This window comes from Musa acuminata, chromosome BXJ2-1 (genome assembly GCF_036884655.1).
Source record: "Musa acuminata AAA Group cultivar baxijiao chromosome BXJ2-1, Cavendish_Baxijiao_AAA, whole genome shotgun sequence".
Classification (NCBI taxonomy): domain Eukaryota; kingdom Viridiplantae; phylum Streptophyta; class Magnoliopsida; order Zingiberales; family Musaceae; genus Musa; species Musa acuminata.
The window spans coordinates 3671047-3691064 of NC_088338.1; the positions used below are offsets into that span (position 1 = coordinate 3671047).

The 20018-nt window shown below is 36.4% G+C and overlaps 2 protein-coding genes across 6 annotated transcripts; both read left to right on the forward strand.

Moving 5' to 3' along the window:
* Positions 1-1216: 1216 nt before the first annotated feature.
* On the forward strand, positions 1217-8809 carry LOC135598484 (uncharacterized). 4 transcript variants are annotated; one of them, XM_065092328.1, is made up of 7 exons: positions 1217-1235; positions 1329-1439; positions 2283-2363; positions 2901-3041; positions 4199-4261; positions 4861-4985; positions 6767-7251. In XM_065092328.1, the coding sequence occupies exons 2-7, from the start codon at positions 1344-1346 to the stop codon at positions 6957-6959; spliced, it is 699 nt and encodes a 232-aa protein (XP_064948400.1). In that variant the 5' UTR covers positions 1217-1235; positions 1329-1343; the 3' UTR covers positions 6960-7251. The 4 variants fall into 4 exon arrangements, 3 of the variants coding, with proteins under 3 accessions (XP_064948400.1, XP_064948399.1, XP_064948401.1); XR_010481568.1 differs by lacking the exon at positions 1217-1235 and adding an exon at positions 8448-8809 and having other exon boundaries at positions 1275-1439; positions 6767-7010; XM_065092327.1 differs by lacking the exon at positions 1217-1235 and having other exon boundaries at positions 1275-1439.
* Positions 8810-14432: 5623 nt separating this feature from the next.
* LOC103985355 (ubiquitin domain-containing protein DSK2a) lies at positions 14433-19575 on the forward strand. 2 transcript variants are annotated; one of them, XM_009403032.3, is made up of 8 exons: positions 14433-14894; positions 17021-17797; positions 17864-18072; positions 18160-18267; positions 18340-18398; positions 18790-18821; positions 18997-19083; positions 19195-19575. In XM_009403032.3, the coding sequence occupies exons 1-8, from the start codon at positions 14654-14656 to the stop codon at positions 19341-19343; spliced, it is 1662 nt and encodes a 553-aa protein (XP_009401307.2). In that variant the 5' UTR covers positions 14433-14653; the 3' UTR covers positions 19344-19575. The 2 variants fall into 2 exon arrangements, with proteins under 2 accessions (XP_009401307.2, XP_009401299.2); XM_009403024.3 differs by having other exon boundaries at positions 14449-14894; positions 17861-18072.
* The last annotated feature ends 443 nt before the right edge of the window (positions 19576-20018 follow it).

Genomic DNA, 20018 nt, shown 5'->3' on the forward strand with positions numbered 1-20018 from the left:
ACATCGTCGTACCTGTACGTGGTTGACCGTCGCACGGGACACGGCGAACAGGAGGGTTGAGTTTTGATCTGTCGATATGGTGGCTAAGTGTTAGATTTGCAGGTCACAAAAACATGTCTTTCCTCGGTGAAGTCAAATAAACGCACACACTATGACACTACAAGATTGCAGAGATGAACACTGCATGCATCTTTATCTTCTTCCTTCAGGCAACATGTTTGCATGGAGTGAGTGCACTCAAAGACATGTTTCATATCTCATTCCTTTTTCGTTTTTATCATTGGCATGCTGGAAAATGGAATAGTTTGAGCTGCTTTGCGAAGATGTTGATTGCATCCACTTACTTTTCTGATCGATTGATTAACGAATAAGGCTCATGATGAAACCAAAATTAATCGTGATGGAACCAAAATTTGTCTAATCTAAAATTAAAATCATATTAGTTACAGATAATTTTAATTTTCTATTCAAATTTGACTAATCTGATTTTGGATTCCAATGAAATCACTTATTTTATTTTTGTTAATTAATTTATCAAGTTAGAATAAATTAATTATATATATTATCTCATATAATTAGTTATATTTAGCAAGGTTCGTTGTATTGTATCGTATCGACGTTTCGACCCGGGTTTGGTACGATACGGTACCGGTGTACCGGGCGGTACATCAGGGTGTACCGAACGATACGTCCTAATGTACCGAATATTTTTTTTATTTTTTTTCATTGTAGCAGTGCTACGGTATAGTACTGTAGCACTATAGCGGTACCGAGAGATCTGCATACCGATAATCTATCGGATCGGTACGTACCGTCCGGTATGGGTAGTACGCTTCGGTACGACAGACCTTGATATTTAGTATTTCAATCCTTATATTTAGATAAATTTTTTTATATTTATAAAAATAAAATATTTAACTTCGTTTCTTTTTTACCATTGAGTATGTGTTAACACACTTCAGTTTATCATTAAGTTACGTACGATATTTTTATCAATAAAATTAAATATTTTTTTATTTTTTAATATAAATTTTAAAATTTTAAAAATATAAAAATAGAACTATTAAAATAATTAAATTAGAGAGAAAATAATATATAATTAATGCTATTGGAATAGACCTATTCTTTTATCGAGTCGAAACTAAAATAGATGGCTTTGATTTTATATAACGGGACTCGAAATCGAACTATCGTAACGAATCGATTCGAAACCATCAAATCGTGTATGCTTTTAGGTTTGAAATATTTTATTTATGGATATTTCATTTAATTTTGTGCGGCGATAAGGAGGCTTGGATTCCTCGTTCTCGTGCTTCTTCTTCTTCTAGGGCTCGCGGAGGGAGATGGAGCAGACGCCGCTGTTCCTTCGCAATAGCTACTGGGTCTTGAGACACGGGAAGAGCGTCCCCAACGAGAAGGGCCTCATCGTCTCGTCCTTGGTATCCTCTCCCCCTCGATTTCGCCTTCCGAGCCGGTTGATTTAGGCATCGGCTGACCATTGCCCATTGTTTCCCGGTGAACAATTGTTCTGCTAATGGATTTAGGCGAGGTTCTTGATTTTATTATGATTCCCGATGAGTTCCTTCTAATCCTAGTAGAAATGTGGTCGGGAGGAAGCTTTGCTTCCCAATCTATTCAGTTTACGGATGTTAAAGCAGCGAAGTTTCCATCTTGTTTCTTCCTTGAAGTGTATGCTAGGCATCATTCTCGAGATTATCGTGTTCCAAGTTTGTGGCTACTTAAACTAATCGGATCTTGATGATCTTGTTGTGAGTCGAGTCGGGTGTCCATGACAGAGGCATGTTTTCATATGCTCCATGCCTCGCCCACAAGGTGACAGTGAAACAATTTTCTTTATCTTGCCAAGCAACAAACTTGTTATGGATATTAGTTAAAATGAGAGGGTCCATTTTTCTTTTCTCAGTGTTTTTTCTTTTAATAGAACTACAACAACCTACATGCATCTGGTGCTCTGCTTGGTCTCTTTGCATGATGGAGCAGGCTTTTTTCTTGATGTATGTGAGGTGCTTGTTGTCTGTACTCATGAAAAAAAACCAAAAAAAACACCTTTTAGTTCATGCTCACCTCCGGTATCCATATTCCATTTAAAGCTCATAAGACAAATTTCAGACTTTTTAACACAGCAATTCTCATGTATCTTTCTATGTGCATACAGGTGTGAACTACTTATCCATGCATCTGAGTTAACAGCCTAATACTCCCATGACGTATTACCCTTTTTCTGAAGGTTTTTATTTTTAAGTTGATGCTTTCTGTATCAGGAGAACGGCACACTTGAAAAGTTTGGATTAGCTTCTGAAGGTTTCAACCAAGCACGATTGGCTGGAGAGTTGCTGTTGAAGGTTTGGATCTTTTAAAACGTGACCTTTCTTTTGTCTATTTAACATAGGTTTTTGTAAACAGCTGAACTATTACGACATGCAATTAAACTTACTGTGGTCTTCAATTCCTGCTTAGAACTAAGGATTTAAGTCTCAACAACATGGGTGTGGCAACTGAATTGCCCTGAAGGTTCATCTATGTCTGTTGTGCCAGTAGAATAGAATAGCAAAAACAAATCCAGTTTAAAATACTTTGATATAAAAAAAAGGTAGGCATGCAAGCCATCTTGACTGGCATGCTTTCTCCTCCTCGTCAGCCTCGTATCAGATAATTCCTTCTCACTGTATCATCCTTAACAAAGCTCCATGGCAGGAAAAGTTCCATGTAGCAAGCCCTGATAGTTGGAACCTTAGAACTTGTAATAACCTTTACAGAAAAAGATGTGCTTTCTAATGAAAAACTTAATAGACATGTACTAACTCCTTTACTTTGTGCAATTATTGGCCTTGCACCTTTTCTTCTTGATATCCATTTGATATGTTTGTGCTCAATGATAGATTTCTATGCAGGAAATCGACGAGAAGAAGATTCTTCTAGAAAATGTTCGAATATGCTATTCTCCATTCTCGAGAACTACTGATACTGCTAAAGTGGTTGCTGATGTTTTAGGCATCTCATTTGACAGTTGTCAGTGTAAGGTAAACCCTTCTATCTGAGGTCACGATGTTTGCATGTATATTTGCAGCGTAGGCTTTAAGCTTCAAGGAGTCTCTTGTGATTATGAATTTCAGTGATGACAAGACACATGGTTTCATTCTAATGATCTATACATATGCCCGGGAGGAAACTACATTTCTGTTTCTCCATCTAAAACACTGTTGGAAAAAGACTCAAATGGATGAAAATAATCCTTATTGTTATAGGCCCCCCTTTTTTTGTCATTTTTACTTGCATTCACTGCATGTTTTCCTGAAATATAATTTAGACCTACATTAAGAATTTTATATATTTACCTTTCTGTTAATTTCACATAAGCTTTACAGAGCTTTAATTATCTTGACACTCATTAATATCATGTACTTCAGTTGAAAGGCTTTCGTACAGTAGGTGAAAGAAGCATCTGTAGTTGAACAGAAAAAGAGACTTAATTCCTCAAGCTTGTTGGACAATTAGCATGGTAAACTTTAGTGCTTTCAAGGAGATAACTGCATTAGAACAATAGTCATCCAATGCAATGTCATAGTTAGCACAGCAGATTATGCTACACATTTTGCCACTTACGACTTTCCTGTTGAATCTATGTATGCCATGCTACACATTTTGCTACATGGTTATTTGTGCTATGTGGTTATCTAAATATACCTTGGTTCAGGAATCATTAGTCCTCGGTACTATTCCACCAATAGTAATAACATTTACTAAATGTTAGATATACAAAATATAAGAAGAAAACACTAAATAGTAACTCTTTAAAGTTGCAAACAGAGGTTGAAGCCAATCAAGTACTTAGGACCTTAGAAATATGATGATACCTGAAATTTTTGAATATTGCAGCAGTACCTAATTAACACTAGGAATTTCATTTCTGTTAGGGCTAATTAGCCCTAATTAAATGGAATTCTATTTCATGCAGCACCAAAGGTATATATAAATATAATTAGGTACTACTAAACTCCTGGTCGCTTGATGTTTATAGAAAACATTGATGGGAGGGTAGACATTGGTCATTTCTGTGCTTTTCTCAAATGTACTAGAAATTGTGATTTTTTTATCATGTATGAACTTGTTAGAATTTTTATCACCATATTTTCTTTTGGTTTTGCTGATATCTTTTTGTAATTATTTCACCCTGAAGGCAATGCTTGAGCTTCGAGAGCGTTACTTTGGACCATCATTTGAGCTCTTATCTCATGATAAAGTAAGTTTCTCTCTAACTATAATGTTTTTCTAGGTGAAGACATGGGTATATCAGATTTATGTGAAACCAGCCTTGCAAAATGAGGCATCTTGTATAGCATTTTTGTCTTAATAGTATGATACATGAATTTGAGTGTCAATTAAAGTTATAACTTCGACAAATATATCAACATTTTGCATACCTCATGGGAGCAAGGAAAGAACAAATAAATAGCCTTCTTTGTTTCTGTGCATTTCATGTTTCCATAGTTTTAAAACCCCCATTCTGGAGGAACTATTGAAAGTTCATATTGGTTGTCAATTGTTAATACCATTGCCTAAAATCTCAAAAAGGAGTTGGTCATTTCAGTGTATCTTCTTATACTTTGTGGTCTTGGAATAATCTTGTTATTTTTAAGGAGGCTTTTAAATGTATAGTCCTCTTAATATGAAACCTTGTAAAATTAAGTTACTCTTTGTTGTTTAATCAATAATTAATTTATTATATCATTGATTGTCAACAAAATCGAACAATTATTATGGAGTTCATTACTCTACCTAACTAGATGCCTGAAATAACTTTTTTATTATTGAAACAACTGTTTTGGCAAAAATTTTCAGTATGCAGAGATATGGTCATTAGATGAGAAGGATCCTTTCTTGCCACCTGAAGGTGGAGAAAGTGTTGCAGATGTTGTCTCTCGACTTGCAGTTGCTCTGGCAGCAATAGAGGCGGAGTTTCAGGGGTATGTATGTGTACCTGCCATATTGTGCTAATGTCTGTGGTTATCATTTTACATTCATCTTGTTACCTTGTTAAGTACGCTGTTCTTATGATTTGATGTTTCAGCGACGCTTATGTGAACTATATTTCTGTTAGCTGATCTGTAACAATTACAAGGCCTGATTGCTGCTAAGTCACATCTTTAATGTCACATAAACAAAATAAGCGCACTATTTATGGTAAAATGAATTTTGTGTCTGAATAATGATCTGCTGCCTGGTTTCATACAGTGAGCAAGAAATGGATGCTTATGGAAATCTACAAACCAACGATCATAGCATAAATGTGCAATCAATCATTGAATACTTTCCAGTATTATTCCTGTTTCCTAGTTGAGTTGTTGAGTCTACTTCTGGAGCGTTATATCAACCATGGTATGCAATTTCGAATAGTATTGCTGGTACGGGTGGTACATACCGGTCCGATGGCGTACCGGTACGTGGACCGTCCGCTATCGGACGGAATGTGCTTCAGTGCTACAATGCTACAGTAAGAGGAAGAAATATTTAAAACCACTCAGTACGCTCTGATGTATTGCTCGGTATGCTCTGATGTACCGCTCGGTACACCCTGGTGTACCGAGTCAACCTCGAAACACTGGTACGATACGGTATTGCATACCTTGATATCAACCAAGTTGAATTTTCAATTATGTACCAAATCATAAAACTACTTTCTAGCGCCAGATTAGTGTCTCATGTTTCTCATAGAAATCTTTAACTTTTATATTTAGATCATATCTGGGGCAAGGAGATTGTCTGATATGTTTAATTCCTGTTGGAGAAATCTTTTTCTTAAGAGGAATTTTTTTCTTGATACATTTGCTATCACACACATCCAACTAAAACTGGCATATGTTACATGTGAGTACTAGTCAACTGCAAATTTCTCCTCTTCGTACTTTCTCTGCCTAGACATGTTGCAATGAGCAGCCAAGAAGAAGCAGAAATCTATTGAAAGTTGGGTACCAAACTATCAACTTGTTTGAGCTTAGTTTTTTTCCTGAATTCCTGTTTTAGCTCAGTTCATCAGGATTGAGTTTACTTAGGTACAACTGAGGACTCAATCTCCTATCTGGGGAATTATCATTGATATAAGAGACATATTTGTTGTTATACTCTAGATAATTATACTGCCCTAGAATGCTGAAGTATGATTCCAGTTGTCATGTTGTGATTCATCTGAGTAGTTACCCTTATTTCTTTTTTTATATCTATTATATCTATTTTCTCCATTAAACAAGGTTTAGACCATAAAGAGATTTATATGTACTGCATCTTAAAAAGAAACCATGTTCTCACTTGAAGACACTTAGGTTGGTCATATTTCTTTTTGTTGGGTTTCCTATCAATGGAATTAATGTCTTCAATGGATTATAAGCAGACAACTGCATTTTTTATTATCTATCCCAATAACATGCCACGTCTGCATAAATGCAAATCTCAAAGTGCCTCATCTGCATCTAGTTTAGAGTTTTGGTTAGCTAAGCAATTGAACAATAAGAGTTTAGATTAGAGCATTATGGAGGCTATACAACATGGAATTCTAGATTTATACTATTTTGTTATATATATATATATATATATATATATATATATATATATATATATATATATATATTTCTTTCTCGAGCTCTCTTTTATTTTCCCATGTTTATATCATGATTTAATTGTTGATCATGCTCTTGTTGTGATACTATATTGTTGATCATGATTTAATTGTCATGAACATTTCCATTTGCAGATGCACAGTCCTTGTTGTCAGTCATGGTGATCCACTTCAAATCCTGCAAACTATACTTCGTGCAACCAAGAAACTTGCATCATCCAATGGGATTGATATTTTATCGAGAACTAAGGAAATTATGGTGCATTCTATATTATCCCAACACCGAAAGTTTGCCCTGCAAACTGGAGAGCTACGCCCAATCATTTGACTTCGTATTATTGTCAGATATGGAGAAGTATGCTGTATGCTAATCATCAAGGTTGCGATGGCATTCTGTCACAGCAAATACCTTTACATCCAGAGAGTAGTCATCAATAAAATCTGTCTTTAGAAGTGGCTTATCAAGAAATTTTGGCCCTTCACTATATCGAGACATATAAAGTTGGTCTGGAAATTGCTTTGTTAATCTGCAAACAGTGCCATTTCTGCTGCTTGGTTATTCATTGAAACTCTTATGAACTTAGTTCGTTTTCATAACTATAATAAATATTCTTTGGTTATGTGGTTGTATTCAGCTTAAGAATATATATATATACATATATATACATATATATATATATACATATATATATAGCTTTATTTAAGCTCTTACATTAAAGTGAGAGTTCTTACTAGGACAGACTGGTTGAGAGACATACGGTTGCTTAATTGTTATCTAGATCCTATGGTGCCATTCTAACTACAAAACACATGCTACCTCATTCGTAAGGAAAGAAATGCAATACCAGCAATCAGCATTACCTTACAAATGAGAAACCTTTTAAAGGATCTGGTATATAAATGGTTTAGCAAAATGAAATGGTAATCTATAGGCAATGGTAATCCTCTAGATTTTTTAGTTTATTCCCTTTCCATTTTAGGAAGAAGTTCTATATTTTTTTGTGTCTGAGTTTGTCCTAAAACATGCAATGTTCCCTTCCTCTTATCCTAGACCTCAATTCAGGCAAATTTTGTATTCGGTCGATGGAGCTGATCAGACAAAAATAATATTTAACTCCCCACCAAAGGAGCCTTTTCTTATTGAAGTTGTGTTTTTTGGGACTGAAGACAATGAACTAAAAAATAGAGTTTTATTTTAGGGTTTATGGGTGCTTGATTAAGTTCTAGTAAAATTTTGGTTTGTAAGATGAATGCAACCGAAGGAGATTTATCCATGTTAAATGCTCTCTCTCTCTCTCTCTCTCTCTCTCTCTCTCTCTCTCTCTCTCTCTCACTTCATTTGCTTCCTAATAGAAAGTAAGAATTGTGCCACATGGCTTTTATTTCCCTCTTATCCTGTATTTGAAGGTAAATTTTTTTTTTTTGTATTTACAGCAGTGCCAGTAAGCTGTCTAGTTATTTGTTTGAAGTTCCTTAAACTTTTCTGTTTGGTTTACAGTTTACACACGTTATTTTGAGTTTTTTTATCAGAATTGTAGACATCTTGAGGTTTTTTCTAATTTTAGCTGATTATAGTAAGATGGATTGCTAGATTACTCTATGGAATATGCATATCATATTAACCATGTTTTGCTTTTGAAGATGGAGTTACTGCACATGCTCAAAGTTGAAATAATGCTGGTGGTTGCTGCACTTTACTAATTGGTTGTTGAAATTAATGTTTACTTACATTGATCCTTAATTAAAATATTTTATTTTGTTCCTTTCTCTTTTTGATCTAACTAATTAATGATTAGCATTTTTTTTCTTTTGATAGGACTATGAAGTGTTAACAACTGGAGCATTTTTTGTCCAAGTCTTAACAACACGCAAATTGATGCCTTATACTTTGTTCTATTTCTGTGATTCAATGCCTTTCAAATTGACTTGAATTAAGGGCCATGTCTTGGTCAGATTGATTCCTGCACTGTCTGTTGGGAAGAGCTTTCAATTGGAGGGAGGTGTCTTTGGTTTCCAGTGGTGGTATTAACACTCGATGCACTTTTCATAATGGATTCAGATGGGCTAAGAGCCTTGTTTCTGACATGTAACAATAACTTGTTTATGGAAATACATATCTGAGTTTTCAACATACTGATATGGAATACATAACATAATTCTAGTGAACTATTTTTCTCATAGACAATTTTGAAATAGATGAATTATTGCACATCCATCTCTAAATGTAGCACATTCTGCAATCCTCACTCTTGATGGATCCCAGGCTCTAGATGCTAATGAAAAATTGGCTCTTCGATTTTCTCAATAGTTGGCCCTGGGCATCTATATGTTCTTACAATCATCATTTATATGTTGTCATCTCCTGTTGCAGGTTCAAGCTATTGTAATCCTTGGTGCACCTGGTAGAGTGTTGTGTCTCTCTGAAAGGAGGTGGCAACCTTTAGCCATATTTAGGTTCCCACTTTCACAAAGGTTTCATGTCTCTTGAGATTGTTCTTGTTTCATCAGCCTTGAATTTATACTCTACACTTGGAAACAGAATGTGCATTATGTCTTAGTTCTAAATCTTCTAATGGAAGTTATCTGCAGGAAGCATCCAATCCATTAGTAACCTCGGGTACCACGAGAGCTTTTGAACTGGCATTGAATCAAGGACATTGGCAACTACCAAGGACATGACTGAGGCTTCATGAATAAGAGTTTCTGATGATTGATAAGGACATCTGAATCTGTAATTGGCATGGAATCTGAGCTACCCTGCTGCATCTGAGCTTCCCACCTTCACATAGGTTTCACGTCTCTTCAGATTGCTCTTGTTGCATCGGCCTTAATTTTTATTCTCCACGTGGATATGCGTTGTCTTGGTTTTGAATCTTCTAATGTAAGTTATCTGCAGGACATATCCATTAGGGTTCTTGGGTACCATGAAAGCAGAAGTGACAGATATTGGCAAGTATCAAGAACATGACTAAGGCTTCATGAATAAAAGTTTCTGATAATTGATTGCCAAGCATTTGAGTCTGTAATTGGAGCTACCTTGCCGAAGTTTTGCATCTTAACACATGGATTTTACCTGGAAAGGAAGCTCTCCAATTGCCTAGGGTACTGTAGAATAACTGTGTTCCATGAAGCTTCTCCCAATCAGGTCAGTTGTCGCTTCATCAGGTTAATTTTTTGGAGGGAGCGTACTTTATACCATGCATGCTGATATTTTGTTCAGTTGCATTAAAGTGTACAGAAGTTTATGGCATCTAGGAGGGTGTTTAACTTCCATATTATTAGATTAAGGCTCAATATCTTGACATCCTTTTACTAGTACTCACAGTGAAGAAAATTGATCTTAATTGGAGTAAGCTGCAAGATCAAGCCATCCACTTAGTCTTGCAAAATTGTTCAAAGCTTTCAGAATGTCTTTAGTGACTAGATGTGCTGTGCTACAATCTTGGATGCTGGTCCACAATTCAAACAAAGGCCTGCTGTTAAGGCTGGAGTTAAGACTAGAATTAGTAGTCTTTCATAAATTAATTATGTTAGGTGTCAAGGTCCCTAAGTGTTGATTCTGGCTCAATGTGGTATCAAATTTTGTTAGATTTTTGTGTCAAAAGCTCACATTGTGAGTCTCTAGTTTGTGGCTTATAACTTTTTAAATGGGTTAAAAAATGCCCATTTTGAGTTTCAAAGTTTGTGAAACTATTAGATAATCGACCCATTAATTTAATAGGCCTAAACCACTAACATAAAATGCTCAAGTCCAAACTAATGGTAATACATCTATCAAGTCCTTATATACCAACTTAAGTTGTTATAATCCCTACTTTAAGGCTTAATATCCTCCTTAAGGCCTGGACATAATCTAGAATCAAACGATATCATGGTGCACACAAGGCTTGTAGGCTCCATATTGTGATATGCCATTAGCCCAATTCATAGGTAGACTTTCTTTCTCGAGTCGTTAACTATGTCCAATGTTAGATCGACTCTAACATCATTTGTCACAATTTGGTTTGATGGCTGTACTACCGTTAATACGAGCTTAAACATTTTAGGTCAATCATTTAGGCTTATCAAGTTAATAGGTTAGTTATCCCATCAAATTATAAGATGAGAAATAGAAAACTTAAATAGTTTTAAAAAGTTGAATAATTATGAGACCCATCAATTTTGTTAGATATCTAATTATCTTTTTAATAAAATAGAACATGCAAGATTATAGTAGCATAGTGGATGTGTGACTTGTGAAATTTGGAGGACCAAAATTCCTTGAGCGGGAGAAATTGTGATATCCATGTTTTGATTATGGGTCTTTTAGTAATTTGAATTAATTTCTAACTAAAATGAATCTAGGTTTAGGGTTGGCCGCCCTCTTTTAAATATCTCATCACTCTGAAATTATCATCGAGAGCAAGATTGGCACCAACAAAAAAAAAGGGAGAAGATGACAAGATCATTGTTGGACAGGGGACATGTGGCAATCTATTTCGAATGCTCTTTTTATCCAAGTAAAAAATTGTTTTAGTTTCTTATTAAAATCTTAGGTCAACATGTAATATATTCTTATTCTGTGATTTGTTGGATATTCATTCACAGAAATCATGAATCATAGAGATTATTTTCGATATAAGGTTTTCCTATATTTGGTTTCTATTCTATTAATTGCTCATCATATTTTATTCTATTGATTTCTATACTCATGATGAGAAAATCAATAAAATGGAAATTGGATATAGAAGAATATTCCTATGCTATAAATAATCTTTACAAGTCATGATATCTTTGAATCAATATTCAATAAATCGCAAGACGAATAAATAACATGTTCATATAAGATTGTGATGAGAAAGTAAGATAATTTTCTAAAGGAATGATAAAAATAGCAAAGAAACATATTCCTATCTATCTTCCTCATAGCAATGATCTTATCATATCTTGTTTTGCTTGTCTTAAAATCTGCCATCGATCTTGCTCCTCGTGCTGACTAGGGAGGTGGGGTGATGAAATTATTGAGGTTGTCAACCCTAGATCTCCTTTTGTTATAGACTAATTTAAATGACTAATTTAATTGAGTTAGCAAGCATTGCTAACTCAAAGGTGCCAATTAGCTTAAGCTAATAAAGAATTTGTTAATACATTGTAACATCTTGGGATCCCATCCTGCTTTCGCTACTTACCAATTGCAAAATAAAAATGCATCAGACATTTCAAAACATTACATTCCCTGCCAAATGAGATGAGTTATATTTTGTTGCATGCATGCTACATATCAACTACTTGCATTATCAGTATCAGACCTCCAAGAGGTGCAATTTGGTTATTCTTTTTCACTCCATGTGTGTATTATCTTTAGACTGGGCACTCTAGATCTTAATGGCACTCCAAATCCTTGATTTATTGATTGCGCACACAACGCCTTGGACCACCATGGTGTTTTCTCAGAGACATCCCAGAGGGACAGTTGGTCCTTGGCTTTTACCTAAAGCTAGCCGAGGTAGATGAACAAACTTGCTGCAAATTTAATTTTCCCAGTGGCTTCTTCGACATCAAACGGAACTTTTTGCTGCATCCCCCAATCCTGCACATCTCTGCAAACACATAATGGTGGTGCTTGGACAAATCTAGCTTCACCCTGGTAACAGTTGTTCCTCAGTCTTAATGATCTGCTTTCATGGATTTGATACCTACCATGACCATGATTCACTACTCTCCCCTGCTTTATGTGCTTGCATGTCCTGATTTCCATTGATGAATTCTGTATTCTATCAACAGTGCTGCCACTGATGCTTCCAATGAACTTGTGCAACTGGCATCCTTGATTCTCAGGTTCCCCCGGTCATGCTTTCTCATGTTCTGAGAACATTGTGTTCATCTTTTCTCCAGGTTCTCCAAACAACAGGTAGGAGGCACTAATTCAAGCAGACAAGATTTCTGTACATGTATATTCCTCTTTTGTGGTGATGATTTGAGTCTCTGGTTCAGGTTATCAGCTGTGTTACCAATTCAGGTCATGTCTTCCATGATGGTGTACGGTTTCATCCATAATCAAAGGCAAGGTAAGCAAATTCTGCTGAAGCTTTTTCTTTCTCAAATCATGATTTTTTGCAATCAGGACTCTTCAAATGACCTGATTCACAAAGGAAACTATGTGAAATTGGGATGACGGTCTTTAAACTATGTGAAACTGATTGACAAAGGATTCTTCAAATCTTACGGTAAACTACTTTGCTGCCCTTTAAAATAGAAATGTTAGCAGTGATCTCAATATCTTTCACGCACTGTATCTGTTTGAAATTGATAAAGACAGCAGAAATATCATTAAAAATCAGAAGCTAAAATAACACCTATTTCTTCGTTGAATGGCAAAAGCATCCATATGCGAGCTTTGTTTGTTACCTTAAATTTAGTACTGCTTGATATCTCTTAAAGACACGGGTGTTCGAATTGAATCATAAAACCGAACCGAATTGGAATCGGACCGGTCTAAAATTGGTTCGATTCCAATTGGTTTACTATTGAAAACCTTTAATCGATTCAATTAATCAATCAGCCTAAAGATTTGATTTTGTAAACGTTGTAGGTTCAATCTTATAGTTCTTATCGTGTTATCTCTATTGGATCAAGATTTTAGTTAAATTAAATTAGTTAATTTAAATAATTAAAATTGTAATCAAATTATAATTAATTTTGTTTATTGGTTAACCAAATCGGATTAATTGGTTTTAAATTAGTTTAGTTATTTGCATTCGAATCGTTTTTAAATTGGTTTAGACTATCTTATTTTAACCAAATTGAATCCAAAAAAAAATAGTACGATAAATGCTCCTAATAGTTCGTTTGAAGAATAATTGCAAGTCTCTTCACCTTAAGATAAATGCTCAATAAATTGAAGAATAATTGAAGAAACAATAAAATTCCCATGAGTATACACAATATCCCCGAAAGAACCAATAGGCTTGACATTTCTCTATCAATTTAAATGGTTGTTGGTGTTTACTATCTGTCCATTATGATACACAATTAGTTGTCTGTGCATTAATTTCGTTTTCATCAGCCGTTTATTTCATCAATTAAAAAATATTATATTTTAGGTACATTAATTGAACTTATTTTCAAGTTATAGAAGAATGTTAAAAGAGTGCCAATCGAAGAAAATTCCATATATATTCAAAGATCCTTTAAAAATTCCTGATCTTTTAGATCTTTTGTCTCAAAGGCTATTCAGTTATCAATCTCATTAGAATTAGATTATTAGAATTTACGAGAAATATTAATAAATCGAGTATGATTTACACTCTTTTCTCCATACAAAAGAAAAAAGAGATATGTGAAGAGAAAGGAATAAAAAATCAACATCTAAGTTTAGTTAACTTGATAAATAGTTGAGATGAAGTCGATATTAGTTGTTGTTTCATATCGGGTGGCATAAATTAAATACTAATGTCTCCTTTAATACTAATATCCCAAAAGCGAGAATCGGATTTCTTTTAATGTCATCTGATGGCACTTTGTTTACTTGCATGATAGGTCAGTTGCAAACGAAGGAGAAGCGTCTCACTCATCTTGAGCTCAACGATGATCCTTATTTGGCTGCCTTTCTATTCTATTTGACTCCTTCGGTCAGTCGTACTAAAGTCTCTCATATTTATCGGAATTGTTTCTCTTTTTTGGGGGGGAGGGGGGGGGGGGGGGGGGGGGGGGGGAAATTGGCAATCTCATTCCTCTATCACGTGAGAATCACGTGACGCCTACCAACCCACGAGCACGTCACGTGTTGGGGGCCGAGGGGGGCGGGGGTGTTCGGGGTCTCCTCTCCACCCTTATCGGCCCCCTTGAAATAGATGCGGAACGAGAGCCTGTTCTCTCTTTCTCTCTTCCATCTCTCTTGTTCTTGATCGCTTCCTCTCACCCTCTATCTGCGCGTTTCTTTTGGTCTGTCGCGAGCCGGAGAGAGTCTTGAGGTTACTTTCTTTTCTCGATCTCCCTACCCGGTCTTTGTATTGGGGTCCGATCGCCCTTGGCATAGGGCACATGGGCACCGACGGCGATTCCTGCGGCGCTGGCGATTCGGACGCCGTCGGAGGATGCGCCGCCGTCACCGTCCACGTCCGATGCTCGAACGGGTCCAAGTTCTCGGTGCAGATCGCCCTCGATTCCACCGTCGGGGCCTTCAAGGCTGCCCTCGTCGAGAAGTGCGACGTCCCGGCGGAGCAGCAGCGGTTGATCTATAAAGGCCGGATCTTGAAGGACGAGCATACCCTGGAGAGCTATGGTGCGTGGATTTGCCCCCTTGATTTCGATTCCTTTTGCTGTTGCGGCCGATGCCTTGTTCATCCCCTTTTGATCGTATCATGCTGATTACGGCTTAAAATAGAGAAGTCACTTTCATAACTTTTTCATTCTTCTTTCGTGAAGTGATCGAGATTCTTGAACGTTATTGGAAAAGATGATTCTTTGATCAAACGTCAAACGAGAAAGGTATTGTTAAAGAGAAAAGTTGACTTTTGGTCCTTCGTTGCCGTATTGACTGCCAGATGCCCCTTAAAATTGGTTAGATTTTCCCATCCAATCAATAGGCCTTCATTCTTCGAGGGAGGAAGGTATTCTTCTAGTGATGGAGAGAGATTTTCGTCATAGCAAAATTGAAAGTAAAAAAAATGTAATGATCAATCTTTCTCTAGCTACAAAAAATTGGATCTCTTGGGGAAATATATGAGACTTTGAAATTGACCAATATTAGCTACTTGGTGAGTGCTGACTTTATATGGAGGATGTTGACCCTATAGAAAGCAGAGGTTTCGCCAATTTTTCACTATTGACTAGTATTAGCTACTTGGTAACCAGTGAGCTAATATCTTCTGTGCTCCGTGAGTATTTGCTTTATATGTTTTATTCAAAAGCTGTAGGGAAAATTCTGTTTGTTTTTCTTTGTACGCATAATTAGTCAAGAGAGGTAGTCTAATGGTTTGGCTTGTGTTTACCAATATGGAATATGTATTTGTATGCATAATTAGGCCTTTTGTTTTCTCTTCAATACAAGAAATATGTATTTGTCACGTTTAAGGTCGATATATTCTTTTCTGTTATCCATCATATCTTGTCTCTTTTTCTTTAGAAATATACAACTTTTTTTTCTGAACAGATGCCCACTTTAGTTGATTTTTTAATGAAGGTGTCCTAAGCATTAATGTTGAGTAGTTTTTCTTATGTGTTGATCAGCGAAAAGTCTGGAGTTTTTGTTTGTTCCATTGTGGAGCTGAATTTATAGCCTCTTTCGAAAAGGTGTACAGCGAGGCGAATGTGCTGATGTCTATTGTCCTTCCAAAGGGGGCAATGCTGTCACTGCTAGGTATTATAAGGCGCCAAGGTCCCTTATTTTCCTAGGCACTTGCCTCGATAAACTGAGGTGCTTTGTTTTAAAAAAATATGAAAATAAATTGAGAAAGGTAATCATTATTCACAAGAATAGGGATGAGAGGGAAATGGTGACAATAATTGTTGGTTGTGGAGAGTAGAGCGGCGAAGAAAGGGGAGAAAAGAGAGAGAGACAGAGAATAGAGAATAAATGCAGGCTGCCTCAATTGAGGTGCTTGCTTAAGTGGGACTCAATTGCTCACTCAGGGTTCAAGGCGCTCAAGAAGATTAACTAAGTGTTAAACAATGTTTTATAACTTTTGGTAGTTAGGCTAAAGAAACTAACATTTGAGTGCAATGAGCTGTCTCCAAGGAACATTGGAATATGCATTTGTCATGATCATTAGATTATGGAAGAAGAATTTCCTTTATCAATCATTTGGGGTTAAGCTTATAGGGTATGAGATCTAGAAAGATTTGATTAATGTAACCGTGATTATTTTTTGTAATATCAAAATGTTGGAACTAAGATCATCAGGTTTATTATCAGAAAAAAAAAATAAACATCTACAAGGAGATGCAAATTATTCAACTACTACAGAAAATTTTGCAATTATATTTTTTCTCATTTATAAGACATGAGAAGTTTTTTATTCATACTTGGAGGTTAAAAGTTTCTAGACTTTAGCCATACGAGGTTAATGTCTTGACATTCTTGTTACAATTGGACTTGCTTGAACAATGTGTATATTTTTTTAATTGTACAGTGTTCAACTTTCACCTTGGAGTAGTAATAGAAGGAAAACTTCCGGTGTCTTAATATTTTAAACTTTTTGTAATTTTGGTCGTAGGTGATAGTGACTACCTGAATCATCTAAATGTAATTTGTTAATGCTGCTTAGTATCACCCAAGTTCTTGCCAGCTGCTATATCACCTTGTTGCTTTGTGTGCGTGATTAATGACCATGAAAGCTAGATGGCTATGGATGTGGTCAGTTCTATTGTGATCCATCTTGACAATGTTTTGACTTTTGTCTTGCCAAGGATTGGAGTCAGATCACACAATTCATTTGGTACGTGGTTTAACATCACCAGCTGCATCTGCTGATGTGACAACAGCTAGCAATGGAGCTTCAAGGATTCCTGCCAACAGTGCTGGTGTTGAGAATGGTGGTACTAATGAAGGTCGGCGATTTGGAGGAGCTGATATTGGAGGCTCACTCTTTCCTGGCCTTGGTGAAAACAGAAGAGATGGTAATGGATCAGGTTTTTTGGGATTTGGCTTACCGGATATTAATCAGATGCAGCAGCAGCTTGCTCAAAATCCTAACATGATGAGAGAAATAATGAATATGCCTGCCGTTCAGAGTCTGATGAATAACCCTGACCTACTGCGAAACATGATAATGAATAATCCTCAAATGCGTGAGATCATAGACCGCAATCCTGATTTTGCGCATGTCCTCAATGATCCCAGTACTCTCCGGCAATCTTTGGAAGTTATGAGGAATCCTGAACTCATGAGAGAATTGATGCGGAACACTGATAGGGCTATGAGCAACATTGAGGCATCCCCAGAAGGATTTAATGCTCTTAGGCGCATGTACGAAACTGTTCAGGAACCATTTCTGAATGCTACAACAGGGTCAGGGAACATGGGGAATGATTTGGCTCAAAACCCATTTGCAGCACTTTTGGGGAATCAGAGTGCTTCGCAGGCTAGAGATCAGACAGCAAATCATTCTGGTACTGGTTCTGATGTCACAACCGAGTCTGCTGCACCAAATAGTAACCCACTTCCAAACCCATGGAGCAGTACTGGTAAGTTGCTTTGTAATCTTCTTATGGTTTGTTGTTTTTATTTATTAAAAGTTAATGCCACAGCAGGAGGTGCACAGTCTACAAACTCGAGACCTGTGCCTGCAAATGATGGAAGATCTCCAGGTGTTGCTGGGTTAGGTGGGCTTGGTTTACCAGACTTGGAAAGGATGGCTGGGGGCATGCCAGATCCATCCCTTATGAATCAGCTTCTGCAGAACCCAGCCATTATGCAGATGATGCAGTCTCTCCTCTCCAACCCTCAGTTCATGAATCAGGTATCTATTATCTATAATGAGTGAGAATGTGAGATGGAACTGTTACTGTTTCTATTCCACTTTTTTGTGATTACTGCTTGTTGCTAGGTCTTGGATCCACAACTCGGTGGCATGTTGGGATCCAATTCCCAACTTAGGGATATGTTGCAGAACCCTGAATTGATTCGACAGCTTACTTCTCCTGAGACATTGCAGGTAGATTGATTTGCAATCATTACTTGTACGAGGTTTCTTGTTATTAAAAAACCTCTGTTTTCTTGTTTGCAGCAACTTCTGTCTTTTCAGCAATCACTTGTATCCCAGGTTGTTCGGCAGCAATCGAGCCAGTAAGTTACATCCTATTTAAGACTGATTCCTTTTATTTTGATTATTTTGCTTTCTCATTAGCCTTTCCAATTTATGGCATATAAAAAGAAGGTTCTGATCTGATACATGTTGAGATTTGGTTGGTCTTGTTTCTTTTTCTTCTACTACCCATGGTCTACTATTGTTTTTAATTAACAAAAAATAATAAATAAATCAAAAAGACATTTTAAGTTTGATGTATGAACTTGTTCAAAATATAAGTTTCAGCTAATGCTTGACAGTCTGTTGTTTTTGCACCTTAGGACGGATTAGTTTCTGGCATGCTCTTCGTGACATTGTCAAGAGGAAAATTTTGCTCTAGTTTGGCTTCAAGTTTTGATTAGTTCACTTATTTCTTATCCATTGTTGTAGGGAACAGAATCAGACTGGCGGTGGTACAGCAGGTATGAGAAATATGGTCAGATGCATCTGGCCTTTGGAGCCTCATGATCACATGTTCTCTCATTACTTCTATGATTTTGCTGTCCTCAATATCTAAAAAATTGTTCTGACCTGATGATACTATTGGACAATGGACATTTGAATTAAAAGGTGCATTTATCATTTGCTCTGCTGCAGGGACAATGAATAACAACGGACTGGAACTTCTGATGAACATGTTTGGTGGGCTTGGGTCTGGCGCTGGTGTTCCCAGTAATCCTGATGGTTATATGCATTCTAGCCTGTCGTTTAGTACTTGAATACCTTTTTACAGTGGAAATCTGCAATCCCATAAATTCTGAGGACTAAGCATTCTATGGATATTTCCTCTTGCAGTGCCTCCAGAGGAGCGATACGCAACACAATTGTCCCAGCTACAAGAAATGGGTTTCTTGAACACTCAAGAGAATATTCGTGCTTTAAGTGCCACCTCTGGCAATGTCCATGCAGCTGTCGATTGGCTTTTAAGGAATCTTGATCGATAAAGAGACTGTTTTCATGCTTGCTTTGTCATTTTTCTATTAGCTCACAACTAGCTCCTGACTTCATAATTTGGGCAAGGCATGATCATATATGCTGTTCATGATTTGTGTAAACCTGTACGAAGTTAATTCGGTGTTTATGCATTTTGCCTTGGATATTTGCAGATGTCTTTGTAAATACAAAATTGAAGTATCTTCAGGCTTGACAGGAGTCTTGACTCCCATTTCTTGGTGACATGGTCTGATCACAATAAATCTCTTGATTGCGAGTGATTTATATTCTCTTTTTCATCCGAATCGCAAATTGGACTGCATATAAATTCTTCTTAAATTTGGTATGTACTGATGCACCAAATGTTGGTAAAATTTTATAAACCTTGCCAGTTTATTTTTTGATATCGAACTGTATTCATCTACGCAACGGTGCAAAGCAGCTGATAACTTCATATTGGTATAGAAATACTGTTCCTTTGTACATCTACAATGTTGCATAGCTCCCTTGTGAGTTCATAATGGTGTAGTTATTTCCAGAAGGAAAATATCAATGCTATCATATGAGATAGAATTAAAAGATTAAAGAAGTCTACCTTTTAGATAAATCAGGATTTTTTCTTACAAAGTTAAGATTTTGAATCAAGGATCTTATAATGAATTGATAAAATCTTTATTAGTTAAATT

Coding starts and splice junctions, on each gene's coding strand:
- LOC103985355 (XM_009403024.3), top strand. CDS start 14,654: ATGGGCACCGACGGCGATTCCTGCGGCGCTGGCGATTCGGACGCCGTC. Junction 17,798..17,860: donor AAACCCATGGAGCAGTACTG/GTAAGTTGCTTT, acceptor TTAATGCCACAG/CAGGAGGTGCACAGTCTACA. Junction 19,084..19,194: donor TGTTCCCAGTAATCCTGATG/GTTATATGCATT, acceptor TTCCTCTTGCAG/TGCCTCCAGAGGAGCGATAC.
- LOC135598484 (XM_065092328.1), top strand. CDS start 1,344: ATGGAGCAGACGCCGCTGTTCCTTCGCAATAGCTACTGGGTCTTGAGA. Junction 1,440..2,282: donor GCCTCATCGTCTCGTCCTTG/GTATCCTCTCCC, acceptor TTTCTGTATCAG/GAGAACGGCACACTTGAAAA. Junction 4,262..4,860: donor AGCTCTTATCTCATGATAAA/GTAAGTTTCTCT, acceptor AAAAATTTTCAG/TATGCAGAGATATGGTCATT.